Below are 17,235 nucleotides of genomic sequence, written 5' to 3' on the forward strand. Positions count from 1 at the left end.
ACTGCCTTCATAACCTAATCCAGTTCCATGACTTTAAAAACTATCTCTAGACTGCTGGCTCTCAGATTTGTAAACCCAGCTCATACCCATCTTCACAATTCTTGCTAATTTGATACCTCCTACAGAGACACCCTAACAGATGTCTCAAATTCGTAATTCAAACTGTAACTCCTGACCTTTGTTGAAAAAAACAGCTTCACCCACAGCCTTTCCCTTGACAGCTGAGGGCAACGCTATACTTCCAGTTGTTCAGCCTGAAAATCTTGGAAGTTATCCATAAATCCCCTCTCTTGTACTTCACAGTAAGTCACTAGGAAGTTCTGTTGGCTTATCCTTAGCTATACCCAGAACCCACAGGTCCCTATCTACTACAATCCTGAACTGAGAAGTCATTACTGGCTACATTAGGCCTGTGACTTCCTAGTTGATTTTTGACAAAGCAGTCAGAGACACCACTATGATGTACACCATTCTTATTAGGGACATTGCCAGGATTCACTTTTACAATCATTATGAGATTCCTTTGATTTTATCTTTTCTTAGTAACCATTTAAACAGTTTTTTTGGGAATATAGTTGATTTACAATGTTGTATTAGTTAGAAGCTCACTTATGTCTAATAAGTCGATAAGAAATTTTAACATGAAATAGCTAACAAATATCTTTTTAGGGTAGGAATGCTTATAATGTTCCTAAATTTTAAAATGACAAAAATTCTTTAAAAAAAAAATGTACACCAGGTCCCATCACTACTATGCTCAAACACTGAAATAGCTACCTTAAATCCCCAGAATGGCTCCACCCTCCTCCCATCCTGTAAGTTCTTTGACCTATCTTCTTCCTTCCTTCCCTCACTCATTCCAACTCAGTCATTCGGCCCTGAGTGCCCTTCCTCAGACACACAGATAGGCTCCTACTTGTTAGGGCTTCAGTCCACTTGACACTCTGCCTGCAGAGTTCTTACCTGAGAGATCCTCAGAGCTACCCCTTCCTCACCTCCAAGTGTTTGCTCAGATGTCTTGGTGGTGAGGCTACCTGCCTATCATTTTAAAAACTGAAACCCACCCTCTCACTCTCCATCCCTCTTAGTCTTTAACGTAGCAAATATTACCATCTCACATACTATATAATGAATCATTTATGTTTATTGTTCATATTCTGACTCAATATTAGAGTGTAAGCTCAAGACCACTACTGAGAGAGCTGGCTGACTGAAGGGTTGAGTGATAATCCTGACATAAGAGGTCATACTATTTCATCTGATCACCACTCTAGGTCGGTAGGTGCCCAATATGCTACCGGAGATCAGTGGAGAATTAACTTCAGAAAAAATGAAGGGATGGAGCCAAAGCAGAAACACCACCCAGGTGTGGATGTGATTGGTGACAGAAGCAAACTCCGATGCTGTAAACAGCAATACTGCATAGGAACCTGGAATGTTAGGCCCATGAATCAGGGTAAACTGGAAGTGGTCAAACAGGAGATGGCAGGAGTGAACGTCGACATTCTAGGAATCAGCAAACTAAGAGGGACTGGAATGGGTGAATTTAACTCAGATGACCATTATATCTACTACTGTGGGCAGGAATCCCTTAGAAGAAATGGAGTAGCCATCATGGTCAACAAGAGAGTCCGAAATGCAGTACTTGGATGCAATCTCAAAAATGACAGAGTGATCTCTGTTCATTTCCAAGGCAAACCATTCAATATCACGGTAATCCAAGTCTATGTCCTGGCCAGAAATGCTGAAGAAGCTGAACCTGAATGGTTCTATGAAGATCTACAAGACCTTTAAGAACTAACACCCAAAAAAGATGTCCTTTGCATTATACGGGACTGGGATGCAAAAGTAGGAAGTCAAGAAACACCTGGAGTACCAGGCAAATTTGGCCTTGGAGTATGGAATGAAGCAGGGCAAAGGCTAATAGAGTTTTGCCAAGAGAACGCACTGGTCATAGCAAACACCCTCTTCCAATAACACAAGAGAAGACTCTACACATGGACATCACCAGATGGTCACACCAACTGATTATATTCTTTGCAGCCAAAGATGAGAAAGCTCTATACAGTCAGTAAAAAAAGACCAGGAGCAGACTGTGGCTCAGATCACGAATTTCTTATTGCCAAATACAGACTTAAATTGAAGAAAGTGGGGAAAACCACTGGACCATTCGGGTATGACCTAAATCAAATCCCTTATGATTATACAGTGGAAATGAGAAATAGATTTAAGGGCCTAGATCTGATAGACAGAGTGCCTGAGGAACTATGGAATGAGGTTTGTGACACTGTACAGGAGACAGGGATCAGGACCATCCCCATGGAAGAGAAATGCAAAAAGCAAAATGGCTGTCTGAGGAGGCCTTATAAATAGCTGTGAAAAGAAGAGAAGAGAAAAGCAAAGGAGAAAAGGAAACATATACCCATCTGAATGGAGAGTTCCAAAGAACAGCAAGAAGAGATAAGAAAGCCTTCCTCAGCAATCAATGCAAAGAAACAGAGGAAAAAAACAGAATGGAAAAGATTAGAGATCTCTTCAAGAAAATTAGAGATACCAAGCGAACATTTCATGCAAAGATGGGCTCGATAAACAACAGAAATGGTAGGGACCTAACAGAAGCAGAAGATATTAAGAAGAGGTGGCAAGAATACACAGAAGAACTGTACAAAAAAGATCTTCACGACCCAGATAATCACGATGGTGTGATCACTCACCTAGAGCCCGACATCATGGAATGTGAAGTGAAGTGGGCCCTAAAAAGCATCACTACAAACAAAGCTAGTGGAGGTGATGGCATTCCAGTTGAGCTATTTCAAATTCTAAAAGATGATGCTGTGAAAGTGCTGCACTCAATATGCCAGCAAATTTGGAAAACTCAGCAGTGGCCACAGGACTGGAAAAGGTCACTTTTCATTCCAATCCCAAAGAAAGACAATGCCAAAGAATGCTCAAACTACTGCACAATTGCACTCATCTCACACGCTAGTAAAGTAATGCTCAAAATTTTCCAAGCCAGGCTTTAACAATACATGAACCGTGAACTTCGAGATGTTCAAGCTGACTTTAGAAAAGACAGAGGAACCAGAGATCAAATTGCCAACATCTGCTGGATCATTGAAAAAGCAAGAGAGTTCCAGAAAAACATCTATTTCTGCTTTATTGACTATGCCAAAGCCTTTGACTCTGTGGATCACAATAACCTGTGGAATATTCTGAAAGAGATGGGAATACCAGACCACCTAACCTGCCTCTTGAGAAACCTGTATGCAGGTCAGGAAGCAACAGTTAGAATTGGACATGGAACAACAGACTGGTTCCAAATAGGAAAAGGAGTATGTCAAGGCTGTATATTGTCACCCTGCTTATTTAACTTCTATGCAGAGTACATCATGAGAAACACTGGGCTGGATGAAGCACAAGCTGCAATCAAGATTGCCGGGAGAAATATCAATCACCTCAGATATGCAGATGACACCACCCTTACGGCAGAAAGTGAAGAACTAAAGAGCCTCTTGATGAAAGTGAAAGAGAGTGAAAAAGTTGGCTTAAAGCTCAACATTCAGAAAAGTAAGATCATGGCATTGGTCCCATCACTTCATGGCGAATAGATGGGGAAACAGGGGAAACAGTGGCTGACTATTTTTCTGGGCTCCAAATTTTTGCAGATTGTAATTGCAGCCATCAAATTAAAAGACACTTGCTCCTTGGAAGGAAAGTTATGACCAACCTAGATAGCATATTCAAAAGCAGAGACATTACTTTGCCAACAAAGGTCTGTCTAGTCAAGGCTATGGTTTTTCCAGTAGTCATGTATGGATGTGAGAGTTGGACTGTGAAGAAGGCTGAGAACCAAAGAATTGATGCTTTTGAACTGTGGTGCTGGAGAAGACTCTTGAGAATCCCTTGCACTCCAAGGAGATCCAACCAGTCCATTCTAAAGGAGATCAGTCCTGGGTGTTCATTGGAAGGACTGATGTTGAAGCTGAAGCTCCAATATTTTGGCCACCTGATGCGAAGAGCTGACTTATTGGAAAAGACCCTGATGCTGGGAAAGATTGAGGGCAGGAGGAGAAGGGGACAAAGGATGAGATGGTTGGATGGCATCACTGACTCTATGGACACGAGATGGGTAGGCTCTGGGAGTTGGTAATGGACAGGGAGGCCTAGCGTGCTGCAGTTCATGGGGTTGCAAAGAGTTGGACACAACTGAGCGACTGAACTGAACTGAGCACTGCAAATTCACACACCCGCAAGTGAAACTTTCACAGCATGTGCTGAGAAGCTATACTCTTAGAGCTGTAATGAAACCAAATGGTTATCTTCCTACACAGGCAGGCAACCAGATAGTGAGAGAGAACTGACCTGCCTACATTCACACTGTCAGCTAAAGCAAACTACTTGGCCATGATTTTTTTTTTCTACCTTCCTAGTCTCATGTTTAAAAAGCTAAAGATAATCTAAGTCAGAAGAAAAAAAAAGCAATGATTATCAAATATTGTCCAAGGTCAAAGATGAGAAAGAGCTAGCACTATTTCAGTAATTCTGTATAAAGCCATTCTACACGGAAAAATAAAAGTATCCCATTTATAATCAGTGTTTCTATAGCAGCTAGTGTTCAATGGAAGTTAAGAAGAGAATGAGAAAACTGAAGCTGCATTAGTATCTTTCCCACAGTCCCAGAGGCCCCTGCATTGCAGATGCAGGACAAGCAACACAGCTGCACAGGGCACTCACTCAGATTCTCCAGCAGGTGCTTGCAGTCATCAGTAGCAACATCGTGTGCGGTCCGGTTACACTTATCTCTTCTTTCCGGCTCCAGCCCTCCGTGCCTACACAAGACTTCTAGGCAGTTCTGTGAAGACAAGAACTCCATTACCTCCTGTCCAAATGAATCAACTCAAGTGAAAACTCCAAGGGAAGATTCAGTGGCCTGTAGCAAGCCAATCAGGAATTCTCAATCAGAAAGCTTATTTCTTTTCCAACAACCCAAATATACATATTAATCTAAACACTGTCTCCAAGTGAAAAGCAAAGAGGGCTTCATTTACATGTGATTCACAAGATCAAAACACTGCTGTTCTTAGAACAGTCTCTTAGGTTTCAAGTGAAAAAACTGGCTTACTAATTACTCAGTTTGCAGAGTGCCATTAAGGAAAAAAGACTTGGGCAGACAGTATCCTTTTATGGTAACCTGGAAATACAAAAAGACTTTTGCTACAACCAAACTCCCAGCATTGTCTTCTAGACCAGGTATTGTCTTCCTGGTCATAAAAGTGCAGGGTTCTAATTCTGTCCCAGAGTTCTTGTAACCGCAAATATATTTTGGATCTTATGTTGTCTTATTTTTATTTGAAAATTATATGTAAACACCACATTGACTGAGGTTTTAGAAAAACACTCTCAATAGACACGGGAATTACGTGCCCTTGCCTTTTCAGTTTCTTCTGTGTTGCTCCAGGGAGTCTCCACTCAAAAGGTATCACTAGCCTTTGCGGTGAAAGGTCTTAGTTTTCCAAAGTTTTTCAATTCAAAGTGGTAGACAGACAATATATATATATACACAAACATTTTCAAGTAAGTGCAAGGCAGGATACTACATTGGGATATTTATCAAGGAGCTCTGCTATTTCAGCTTCTACTACGTCTTGATTTGTCTACTGATTTCCCATCAAAGTAAGCACAAAATGGAATAAACCAGAAACCATGAAAAGGAACTAACAACCAAAGCAAGTACTGTCCTTTTCATCACTTCCCTACACGTACACACACACCTACACACCTACACACCTACACACACACACACACACACACACACACACACAGACTTTGGGCTGACTTTTGCTTCTGACAACACAGTAAACTAGGCAGTCTGAACAGCTTTCCCTAATCTTGCTCTAAGATACTTTTTTGTGTGTTTTATAAAACGTTTTCCTTACTGATATATAATATCTATGTAGAAAAGTACATAAATAAGTGTGAAGCTTGCAGAATTATCACAGAGTGAACATACTTGTGGGAGGAGGACTCTGGAAGCCTCCTTAATGTTCCATCTCAACCACTAATCCCTCCTTTCTCCTCACAAAGGCAGCTACTATTATGATTCCTAAGATGAGAAGTCCACTTAGCCTGTTTTAAGAGTTTTATATAAATGGAACCATATTACAGGTACACTTTTATATCTGGCTTCTTTTCATTCACCATAATGCTATAAAATCCATACATGTATTAGGAATAGTTATAATTCAATTCATCCTATTTTAAAATTACTGTGTATCACATGGATATACCACAATTTATCTCTACTCTTGTTGGTGGACATTTGGGTTCTACTATGGACATTCTGATGTGTCCTTTGGCAGACACAGGTACACACTTCTATTGTGTATACATACAGAGTTGGTCTGCTGGGGAACAGGGTATGCACATGTTCTGTATCTGTATATACTGCAAAGAGCTTTTAAAAGTGGCTATACCAAACTCCACTCCCACCAGGAGTATATCTGAGTTCCAGTTGCTTCCTATTGCCTCCTAAACGTATTTTAAATGCAATCATAGTCCACGAGGAAATGCAAGGAATGCATAAGGGTCAGAAAGAAAAAGAGAAAGCTGAGATCACCAAGTAAGCGAAATATGAAAAGGAAGCCAGTGCTGATTTAATATAGGGGCTCTTTTTGGATGCTGAGGGGATGGGAGACAAAGCCTTGGTACCTGCAAAATGGAGGAGCTGAGCCAGAGGACCTTTGAATAAAGAAAATCTGTTTGCCTGCAAAGGGATTAACTGACAGCATTTATCACTGCTGCTGTTGAGGCTGGAGGGATCTCCTCTAACAATGAAAGTCTGGCTTTCATAGGTCTGGGGTTCAAGTTTTAAAAAATCACTAAGCTAAGAAATGAACTAAAAACTAAGCCAAATAAATAAATAATAGTTTTTATCCCATTGATATTACTAATTTGTGCAAAATCAGTAAATGCATGAGAGTTAATGAAATTGACTCAAATGAAAGATTCAAGCAGAATGCAATCTGAGCACTAAACTTCATGAATTCTCAGATGACAAGAGACAGAAATAATACATTTATTACACAAGGTAGTACAGGTTAGAGGTAAAACAGACCTGGGATCTTATCCTGCCATTATAAATGATTTTTACCTGACTTTTGGTAAATCATTTAACATTTTTATGCTTCAGTTTCCTTATCTGTGTCTCACATATCTATATTTCATAAGGTTGTTAGGTGATTTAAATGAAAAGATAGGTAATTTATATTCTTGGCACATAAAACACTCTCAATATTTATTAGCGTGCTGTATTTGTTACAATCAACATAATCATCACTAATTAGAAAACAGCCCAAGTATTCAGGTAAGTGGTGAGGAATTATAGTACATCAACAAATGTCATAATTCTAGGTGACGTTAGTTCAAATTAGAAACAGAAATAAAAGATACAACCAAAATTTGCAAGATTCAAGTCCACCTATACGGTGGGTTGTGTATAATTATTATAGTCAGGCAGATCAGTAGGCAATAATCTAAGCAGTAGCTTTCTCTATAAGGAAGCGCAGAATGTCAGAAAGATAGCAGGATAAGGCATATCCAAATAGAGCCACAACTGTGAGTTTCACAGCACTCTGCTGGGCTCCATGGGGAACACAAAGAAGATGAAAACCTTACCTAACCAACACTTAACAACAGCGGCTACAAAAACTATTCAAGCACATACTAAGTGCCAGGCACCGTTACAACACTGCACACGTATTTAGTGCTCATCAAACCTCACAACGTTATGAAACAGATACGAAGCACCTGGGTGCCAGGAGCTGTGTTAAAACCCCAGGGTTGTGATGATGAATAAGGTAACAGTTCTGTTTCTCCAGCAGAAACATGACATATTGTCAAGAGTCATGAGGAAAACATGCAGGAAAGGGGGCCTATGGAAGTGAGGGGCAAAGCTTTCCTCAGCAGAAGAGGAAGTGGGAAAGGCAGAGAAAAACATCTCAGCCCTCTCGCTAATGGGTGGGATCTGAGTGGAGGGAACAAATGCTGTGATGCCAACTGCTGTTTTTGGACATGGATTCTCGGGGACCTAAACTGGGCAGGCTGTTCCAAGGGATGTAGAACAAGAGTCCCGATGAATACGTCTAAGTCAAAGTGCTATTAACCACAACACAGATACATGTCTCCAGCAAGCAGAGACTTTAAAAGACAGTGGGCTTTGGTTCGGCTTCTATTTCCACTCACATCCCAATCGCCAGAACTTAGGTAGGCAGCCATGGTCATCTTCCAGGAAGCTGGAAAATGCAGTCTTTATTTGGGGCTGAACTCTGAGAGGTTCGTTATTGTAGAAGAGGGGAGAAGGGATGTTTAGGGTCAATGAACCACCTCTGTCAGTGGCCTTTAAGAGCTGAGAAGAAAGGGTATCAGTGCCAGGCAGACTAAGGAGAACACCCAAGTCCAAAGAGCTAGAGATAAGACCCAGGTCAGGGCAGGAAACTTGAGAGACTGAGCTTGGGCAGAGGGAGTGGGAGGGAATTCAGTCTGCAAATGCACAGGCGAGGTCCAGCACACATGTCAGGAACAACCTTGGGATGTGGCTGTGCCCACTGTTGGGCAGAGCAGGGGAGACGGAGAAACAACACAATGGGTAACAACAGCTGAGGAAGCAGAGATTTAGCGGGGAGATGAAGGTGGCTGGAGTTAGCCATGAAGAGCTGAGGGTGAGGGAGCATGGACTCTTTGCAGGAGACATAAGGATACATCTGGGTAGACACGTGCCATGATCAACTCAGTTCTGAAAACCAATTAGTGAGTTTGGAAGACGTACTGAAAAACAAAGTGACAAAAAGAAGACCAGTTAAGAAAGAACTGTCATAAAATTTACTCATTTACTCACTGATTCAACAAACATTTAGTACTCATGGGCCAGAGACTGCTGAGCACAATATATACAATGATGAAAAGTGATTTTTTTTAGGCAGTGGAGAGGGAAGGAGGTATATAAATAATTCCAGTAAAGAATAAGCTCCCTAAGTGAAGTGTGAAGAGGTACCCTGGGAGCAATGAACTCCTGGAAGCCAAGACCTAAGCTGAGATGTTTTCCAGGCAGGGAGGGGTCAGGACAGAAGGGGCCGTCTCGGGTAATGGGAACAGCAGATGCAAAAGCAGGGAGAGGAGACAGCACAGGATGTCTGCAGGATTCGAGCAGAGAGCACAGGGGAGAAGGGGCCAGGAGTGTGCTGGTGCGAAGAGGCTGAGGCCGGAACTGGAAGGGACCTGACTGTCATGTACAGGGCTGGCACTCATCCTCGAAGTGACAGAAAGATCAGTTATCCTTGGAAAGATGAAGGGTAAACTACACAACCAACTCCCCCTGTGAGAAAGGTCCCTCTCAAAGCAGCATAAAGGAGGTGGTGAGACTGGAGATGGGGAGACCACAGCAGCCTATGCAAGTTCAGACAGCCTGTGATGAGGGCTCCCCGAGGGACATCCTGGAATGTGTTTAAAAACACAGCCTCCTCTTTGTTCATGCACTCATTTATAAAGGAATAAAATATAGAACTGTATCCATCATTTGAACTCAGTAACTTAGGAAGATGGAGCAAGAGACACAAATGTCAGATGATGTTACTGGATTAAGAGAGGAGGAACAGAGATGCATTATAGACACAGAAGTCTGGGGACGCATCCTCATGGAGCTGTTTGGTGGAAATAAATGTGAATATGGCCATCAACAGGGCTTCCTGGATGGCTCAGCAGTAAAGAATCCGCCTGCAATGCATGAGACTTGCAGGAGATATGGGTTCAATCCCTGATCAGGAAGACCCCCTGGAGAAGGAACTGGCAACCCACTCCAATATTCTTGCCTGGGAAATCCCAGGGACAGAGGAGCCTGGCGGGCTACAGTCCATGGGGCTGCAAAGAGCTGGACACAACTGAGTGACTAATCACCACCACCACCACTATAGATAGATAGCAATGGCCATCGATAGGGTTACCATACATCTGTCTAAACTGAGACACTTTTAGGAGTAAAAGGGGGCGCTGTTAATGGTTCCACTGGGATGACGGACATCCACAAGGACTGTATTGGGCCAACTGGGGTATCAAGGAGATGCCCTGTAAATCATGGGCTTCCTACACAGGATCTTCCTGAAAGGACTGAGGACATGAATAAGCGGGCTAGAGAGAAGATTTTGGAACCTCTATAGATTATATTCTGGGGACCAGTAAGATCATTCAAAGGGAAAAGTATAAAGTGAGAGGAGAAAAAGGGTCAAACTAGATCCATGAAAGGTGTCAGTGGAAAACACTGGAAAACACGGGAAAGTGCAGATCTTCAGTGAGGGGTGGGAGCACAACTCTGGTTGGCCAAGTTTATGTGAGAATCCTTTAGGATCCTGTCAGTGAGTCATTGGTGGTTAAATTAAGCAAGTGTACAACACTCTGCACTGGACATTCTGGAATGAGGTTTTAAAAAGAGCCTTTCCTTTGTCTACACACAGTTGAGTCAAACTGGCCTTTTCAAAAATAATCTTATAAAAATTAAGGGAAAAATGGTCAAGGAGAATCAAAAGCACAAAAAATAAAAGACTCCAAAGAATGGATTTCTATCTTCCATGATTAGCATCTAGTCCCAAAGATTTGGTCCAACCTCACAAGTTATTCTGTGTTTGTCTTTTCTAGCCAGGCATCCAACTCACTGTGACAAGAAAGAATTCTAGGGACTCCTATCATTTTTTTTTTCTTCCTTGTAGGCATGACCTAGGGAGAGAAAAATCTACATTGTAGAGCTCTATGTGGGCCTCTGCACTTAAGATACACACCTCATGCAGACCATCCAGTTAGGGCAGATGCTAGAATGTGGGAGGAAATGCCTGGGATTCACCTGGTTAAGAGCTAAAAAGGCATCAGTCAGTCTACAATCCCAGAACAATGCAAGAACAGTGTAAAGATGGCAACAAGAAGACCACTGCCTGACCAGAGGCCCATGGGCCTGCTTAGGGATGACCTCTAGGATGGTGGAAAATAAATGACTGGAAAGCAGGTAAAAAGCCAGGTGGGAGATCTGGGCTGGGGAAGAGGTATTGTAGAAGCCACTGCTGAAGTTGAAAGACTGGATTCTTAAAAATAGGACTAGGCAGCTAGGATGGCTTGGGCGTTGCCTAGGGTTAAAAAATAAAAGAAAAAGAACAGAATAAAAAAAAAAGGAAAGAAAAAGCCTGATCATCAAATTCAGAAGGGAAGCAAAGAAGGGGCAGTGTTGTGGAAGCCAAGGAGAGGTCTGCGTTAGAATCAACATGTTTAACAACCCAGAAAGACTGAGTAAGAACAGGAGTGATAGGAAGCCTCCAGCATTGGCAATATGTAAGCCAGAAGTATAATCTACTCCTGTACTTACAACATGCACAGTCCCTCAAATAAAGAATCTGTTGTACGAGAGCTTTGACAACCAGATGCTCAAATCCAGACACTCTCCCTAATCTATTCCTGCTGCAGGAGCTTGATGTGTCAAAGTTCTCATGACAGAACACAGAGTTTCACTAAGAAACTCTTCTATCACTCACACTGAGTGATGAAAACAAGTGTATCCTCAGTGACGAGTTTGGCCGTGGAGTAGTCACAGACCAGCTTTAGAGAGAGCCCCTCTGGTCACCAAAGACCAATGGTGATTTGCATCAATTGCTTAGTCACTGGGAAAAAGACCAAGAACTAAGTGGAAAAAGGACCGACTGAGGAACCTGATCTCCTATGAACTGACTTTGGGGAATTAGTTATCCTATTTCCCAAAACTGACACTTTTTCATCTGCAAGGCAAGGGGGTTGGAATAGATGAGCTATGTGTCTTCAAGCTCCCAAATCCCACGTTTGTCAAATGAGAAACATGTGAAACGGAAGTGATCTTCTTGGGTAACAGTGGTGCTGCTCCCTTATGTAGAGCAGACACATGAAAGCTACGGTAGAAAAAAAAAAAAAATACATTTTTTAAGCCCCACTTGTGGTCAGTGTAGAATCTCTTCACCCACACAATGATTAACTCAGGATTGTAATGTATTTTTTCTGAAAACCAGTCTTAGCAACTTAGTTGTGAATAGATTACCTCTCTGGAGAACTATCTCAGCCACGATATAAACACTGTATTAGGCAAAGGATGCAAAAATATTTTCCAATACCCATGACTAGGAAGGCACACTGAGTGGTATTGTGTGAAGAGTAATTAAACCAGGCAATCTGGTCTTCATTCCCACTGTCTATTCATCTCTCCATAGTTTAAATGTCCTAATCGTAAATGAAGAGGTAAGCCTGGAAGACAAAGTATCTACTCCAGGGCAAAAAAAAAAAAAAAAAAAAAAAAGCTTGTTATTTTAATCTATTATTTTTCTTTGCAGTCTGTCAATGTTGTCAGCCACGCTTACTTTCTAAAATCTCTCTCTTCTTATTCAAAATTTATCTTAAGTTCTTAAAATAAGAGAATATTGGAAGAGTCATATTAGACATGAGAAAGAAATTCTATTCCCCTTGACAGAGCATCCATGTTGCCAAGGGCCTGGGAATCCATGAAGATGCCATCTTCAGCTACGAAACCACCAGGACTAATGAGGAGTTCATAAAGGAGGAGCTGAGTGGCACCATAAGCCCCCACCCTAAAGGGGAACTCACCCTGGAGGGAGAGCTCCTCTCAGTGATGCTCAGGTTTCATTTTCTGTTTTGCCTTTTTCGCTTGCCTTCAGGGTGAGTGCATGAACAACCTACCACTGTCAGTAACCTTTCACATTATACTCCGAGATTTTCTAGCAGAGGGAGGCAAGTCGAAAATCACCCCTGCAACACACATTTTCTCCATCAAATGAGATTCACTGTACTAGATTAACTATGCCTATTTAAATTTAAGCCTTCCGTATTTCCCATCTTTGCCTTCCAAGTACTTTTATGTTAAATGTCACTGCATTCCATTCAAATCAATACATAAATATCAAGCTCATATAATTACTGTAGGTTTTTTTTTAAAGGATAATTGGGAGTAAACTGCTACTAACAAGCAATACCTCCACACTGGACTGACTCAGTCCTGTTTCTCACTTGTTTCAAAAACACCCAAGTCCAAGATGAACAGCTTCTGCTCTAGATCATAACACAGGAAGTTACCAACCAGGAGCTCCAAATGAACATTTCTAGCTATTTCCAGATATCTCCATCTGGATGAACACGTCCCAGCATTAAATTCAGCATGCCTAAACCCACATTCTATCTGCTGGATCACAACAATACCTCTTCTTTCCTCTTTCTGGGAAAGTAACTATGACCCTTCTATTCATCCCATTCATTCAATGCGTCTAATCTGTCTGCAGTTCTTGGACATTTCTACTCTGTGACCTCTCTTATGATTTCCACCAGTCTCATCATCTTTCACCTAATCTCTCTCCCTGTCATCAAGGTTTTCATAATCCCAAATCTTCTAAATGTCATTGCTCAATCAAGCAATTTAAACGATAGAGCTGATTCTTTTGTTCCTTTGTACAAACTTTTCAAGTTTTACTCTGTCTGGTAAATAAAACTCAGACTCAGTGCATCACCGAAGGCCTGTGCTATACTATGAAACTCCTAGTCTTGTCTTCTCACTACGCTTCGTTAGCTCAGCTGGAGCCTTTCTACTTCCATACCATTCCTTCTGTTCCCTGCATCTGAACTACTCTCTCCCAGTGATGGGTGACAAATGTAACCCAGCCTGCAAGGCCAAGATCATTTCTCTCTCCTCCAGATTGAGTCATTTCTGAGCCTAATACTCCACAGCTCTGCTCCCTGAAATACGTGCATTCTGTCTTCCAAAAAATAAAAATTTGCATTTTTGTATTGTTCCAAACACATGTCTATTATCCTTGTTTTAAATTTTCGGTGCTTCTCTTACCCTATGCTTGTCTTGGATTTTGCACTCCTGCCGCTGAACTAGGAGTTACCTAATCACATAAACGATTCCTACAAATGTTAGCTCCCATAATGCCTTGCACTCAGGAGCTTCCTGATAGCTTTTCATTGTTAAAGCAATTATTGCTAAAGTGATTTAAATGGAAAAATAAGCATGAATGGATGGCTTCCTATATCATGTATTTTCTTTAATAATCACAATCTTTCTCCACTCTAATGGGTGAAATCTAGAACTCTCTCTTATGAATCATGAGACAGCACAGGTAGTACATAGTGAGGGAGCTGAGAGCACAGGACACGTGTACTTGAATCCTGGTTCACCCTCAAAATCATTGGATGGCCTTGGTATTAACAAACAATCTTGGTACTAACTCAAACAATCATTGGATGGCCTTGGCCTCAATCAATATCCAACTTCTCTTCCTAATTTTACATGAGATAAAATGTCTGGAATTACTCCCACATTTGTTAACAAACTCCAAACTGATTTTTATGACATCTCATATACGCTTGATGGTAAGTATCTGCTGGACAAAAAATATAGTTGGTTCTTACTGGATCATTTCTGAAAATGGTGCTGCTCAGTCTCCAATTATTCAAGCAAAATACACTCAGCCAATAGCAGCCAACTTTGCCACTCATCAAATTACAACTGCATAATGAGGCCAGCTGCTACCAGACACACCTTAAAACCCTTTGAAGCAGCAATATGGGCAGCAGTCCAGCCCTCACTGTCAGCATGGTTGATGAGGTCTGCAGGAACAACAGGCTTGGATGTGCCTTCATGATGCTCTTCTTGATCCAAGTCAAAGATGGCCAACCCAGGCTCCTCCTGCAACTTGTTTCCATGAGCTGGGGCTCCATGGTACATAAGAAGCTTGAGGCTGTCCACATTACCAGTGTCCACGGCTGCATGAATTGGTGTCCAGCCATCCTGAAAATAAAACGACCAGGGGGAAAGAGTTGATTACAACATGAATGTTGAGAGCAGTGTTATTTAAAGTTCACATCTAAATATTCTTGGCCATGGACCACTGAGACAGGAAAAGCAGGCATTCCAATCCTGAATATCATCGATGAGCTAGGTTCTCTCAGACCTCTGTCAATTAGTGCCTTTTCCATTGCTCTGACTCATGTCTGCTATTTTGTAAGAGTTTCTTCTTAACACTCAACCATTTGGAGTGAGTTAGTACTACCCAGCCTGGTAAATATGCATTATATATGGTAAAACTAAATCTCAACTTAATATTATGAAAGAATGAACTTCAGAACACACATTTAAAAAAATGTATATCCAAGTATAAGAACACAGTTCTATTTATAGGGAAGAGCGCTAATTCTAGTCATCTTAAAATTTTATGCCACTGATTCCAGAAGGAAAGATTCTAGATCATATGGAAAAGGCAGACATAAAGGGAAAACAAAGTCAAATAACTTTACGAGATATCTATTGGCCCTCTATGGACCTCTCTGGGATTGCAGATGGATACTGGTAAATGCAAGCTTAGAAAATATTCCAACTAAAATATTGGGCTCATTCTCTAGAACATATTACTTTGAAGCCCCAATCATCCACTTAGCTGGTTGTTAGAACAGACTCAGAATTTCTTTTTTTTTTCGGGTAGCAGTTCTCAAAGTGTGGTTCCCTGATCAGCACCATCAGCACCACCTGCGAACTTGTTAGAAATGTAAATTGTTGAGCCTTATCCAAGACCTACTGAATCAGAAATCTCAAGGGGTGGGCCCTGCATTCTGTTTTAGCAGCCCTCTGGGCAACTCTGATGCACTAAAGTTTGACAAACTCTATTCTAAGGAAAACCTTGATCCCCTCTGTAGTCTCTCATTTTTATATACAGAGAGATCTGCCTTCTACTCAGGTATCCATCTGCATTAGATTTTTAAGACTATCATAAAAGAATTGATGATTATTTTGGTGATATGTATTTTGGTTTTATTTCCCCTTTAGCCTTTTTTTTTTTTTCATTTGGTATTTCATGCTGCTACACTAAATTTTTTCCAGTGAATAGGATTGATGCTTTTGAACTGTGGTGTTGGAGAAGACTCTTGAGAGTCCCTTGGACTTAAAGGAGATCCAACCAGTCCATCCTAAAGGAAATCTGTCCTGAATATTCATTGGAAGGACTGATGCTGAAGCTGAAACTCCAATACTTTGGCCACCTGATGCGAAGAACTGACTCATTGGAAAAGACCCTGATACTGGGAAAGACTGAAGGTGGGAGGAGAAGGGGACAACAGAGGATGAGATTGTTGGATGGCTTCACTGATGCGATGGACATGAGTCTGAGCAAGCTCCAGGAGTTGGTAATGGACAGGTAAGCCTGCCAAGCTGCAGTCCATGGGGTCTCAAAGAGTCAGACGTGACTGAGTGACTGAACTGGACTGAACTGAATTGATAGTACACTTCAAAAAAAAAAAATAATAATGAGTAGAAGACAGAGAGGAAGAGAGACAATAAATGATAATAATCTACATTTAGACTGAGTCATCTGATCATTTGCTAAAACCTGGATGTTGTAGCTTTTTCTCTGGTTCTGTACTTCACATCATCGGAATCAACTTGGCTAAGGCAAGACCATGGCTGGCAATAGCTGGAATATCATACAGTCCTTGGGAGTACCCCAGGCAGGCAAAGTGTTTCATAGCTTGTTCTTTGTTGGGTTGTGGATACCATTCCTTAGGCATCAGTCTTAATTAAGGACTAGAGTGTAAGTGCTCTTGACCTTCCTTATATTACAAAGGCCATGTAATCATTTCAGAAAAACTTAAAATCCTGTATTCCCCTTTGATTTCTTATTAAAAGTTGTGAGAAATAATTAATTATTCCCTTAAGGACCTTTATCAATTATGCTATTTATCTCTGTACTTTGGAGCCTCTGTACTTCTAATGACTTCACTCAGTTCATCAACAATTAGCTTGAGAGCATGGATTTCTGTGTTCTCTAACTTATAGGATGTGACTTCAATTTTTATGTCACACTACTTATTTTTCATTCAGATATTGATGTAAAATTCATTCCTTTTTCATATATAAGGTAGAATTTTATAATAAGTATGTGTAATACCACAGATTTCTTAAATATATAAAACAACATGAAAAAGAATAACATTGGACTATTTTCTCAGATTTTCAAAAAATAAATAGAAAGTAAAGAAAAAAGGCTCTAGCCATAGGACTCAATGGAAAATGTCTATACCTAGCTTATATTACATCCCTGATTATACTATTATTTGTGGGTTTACTTTTGAAAACTTAAGAAAATCCAGTATCTAAGAGTGATCTTAAAATACATAATA

The 17,235-nt window shown here is 41.0% G+C and overlaps 1 protein-coding gene across 2 annotated transcripts in view; it reads right to left on the bottom strand.

Moving 5' to 3' along the window:
* CTTNBP2 (cortactin binding protein 2) overlaps positions 1-17,235 on the bottom strand; it is a 172,530-nt gene that overhangs the window by 59,248 nt on the left and 96,047 nt on the right. For both annotated transcript variants that reach the window (XM_018047195.1, XM_018047194.1), the window contains 2 exons: positions 14,606-14,854; positions 4,735-4,852 (listed from right to left, as the gene is read on the bottom strand). In XM_018047195.1, coding sequence (XP_017902684.1) covers positions 4,735-4,852; positions 14,606-14,854 — 367 coding nt within the window. The remainder of the gene's footprint in view (positions 1-4,734; positions 4,853-14,605; positions 14,855-17,235) is intronic.

This window comes from Capra hircus, chromosome 4 (assembly GCF_001704415.2).
Source record: "Capra hircus breed San Clemente chromosome 4, ASM170441v1, whole genome shotgun sequence".
Classification (NCBI taxonomy): domain Eukaryota; kingdom Metazoa; phylum Chordata; class Mammalia; order Artiodactyla; family Bovidae; genus Capra; species Capra hircus.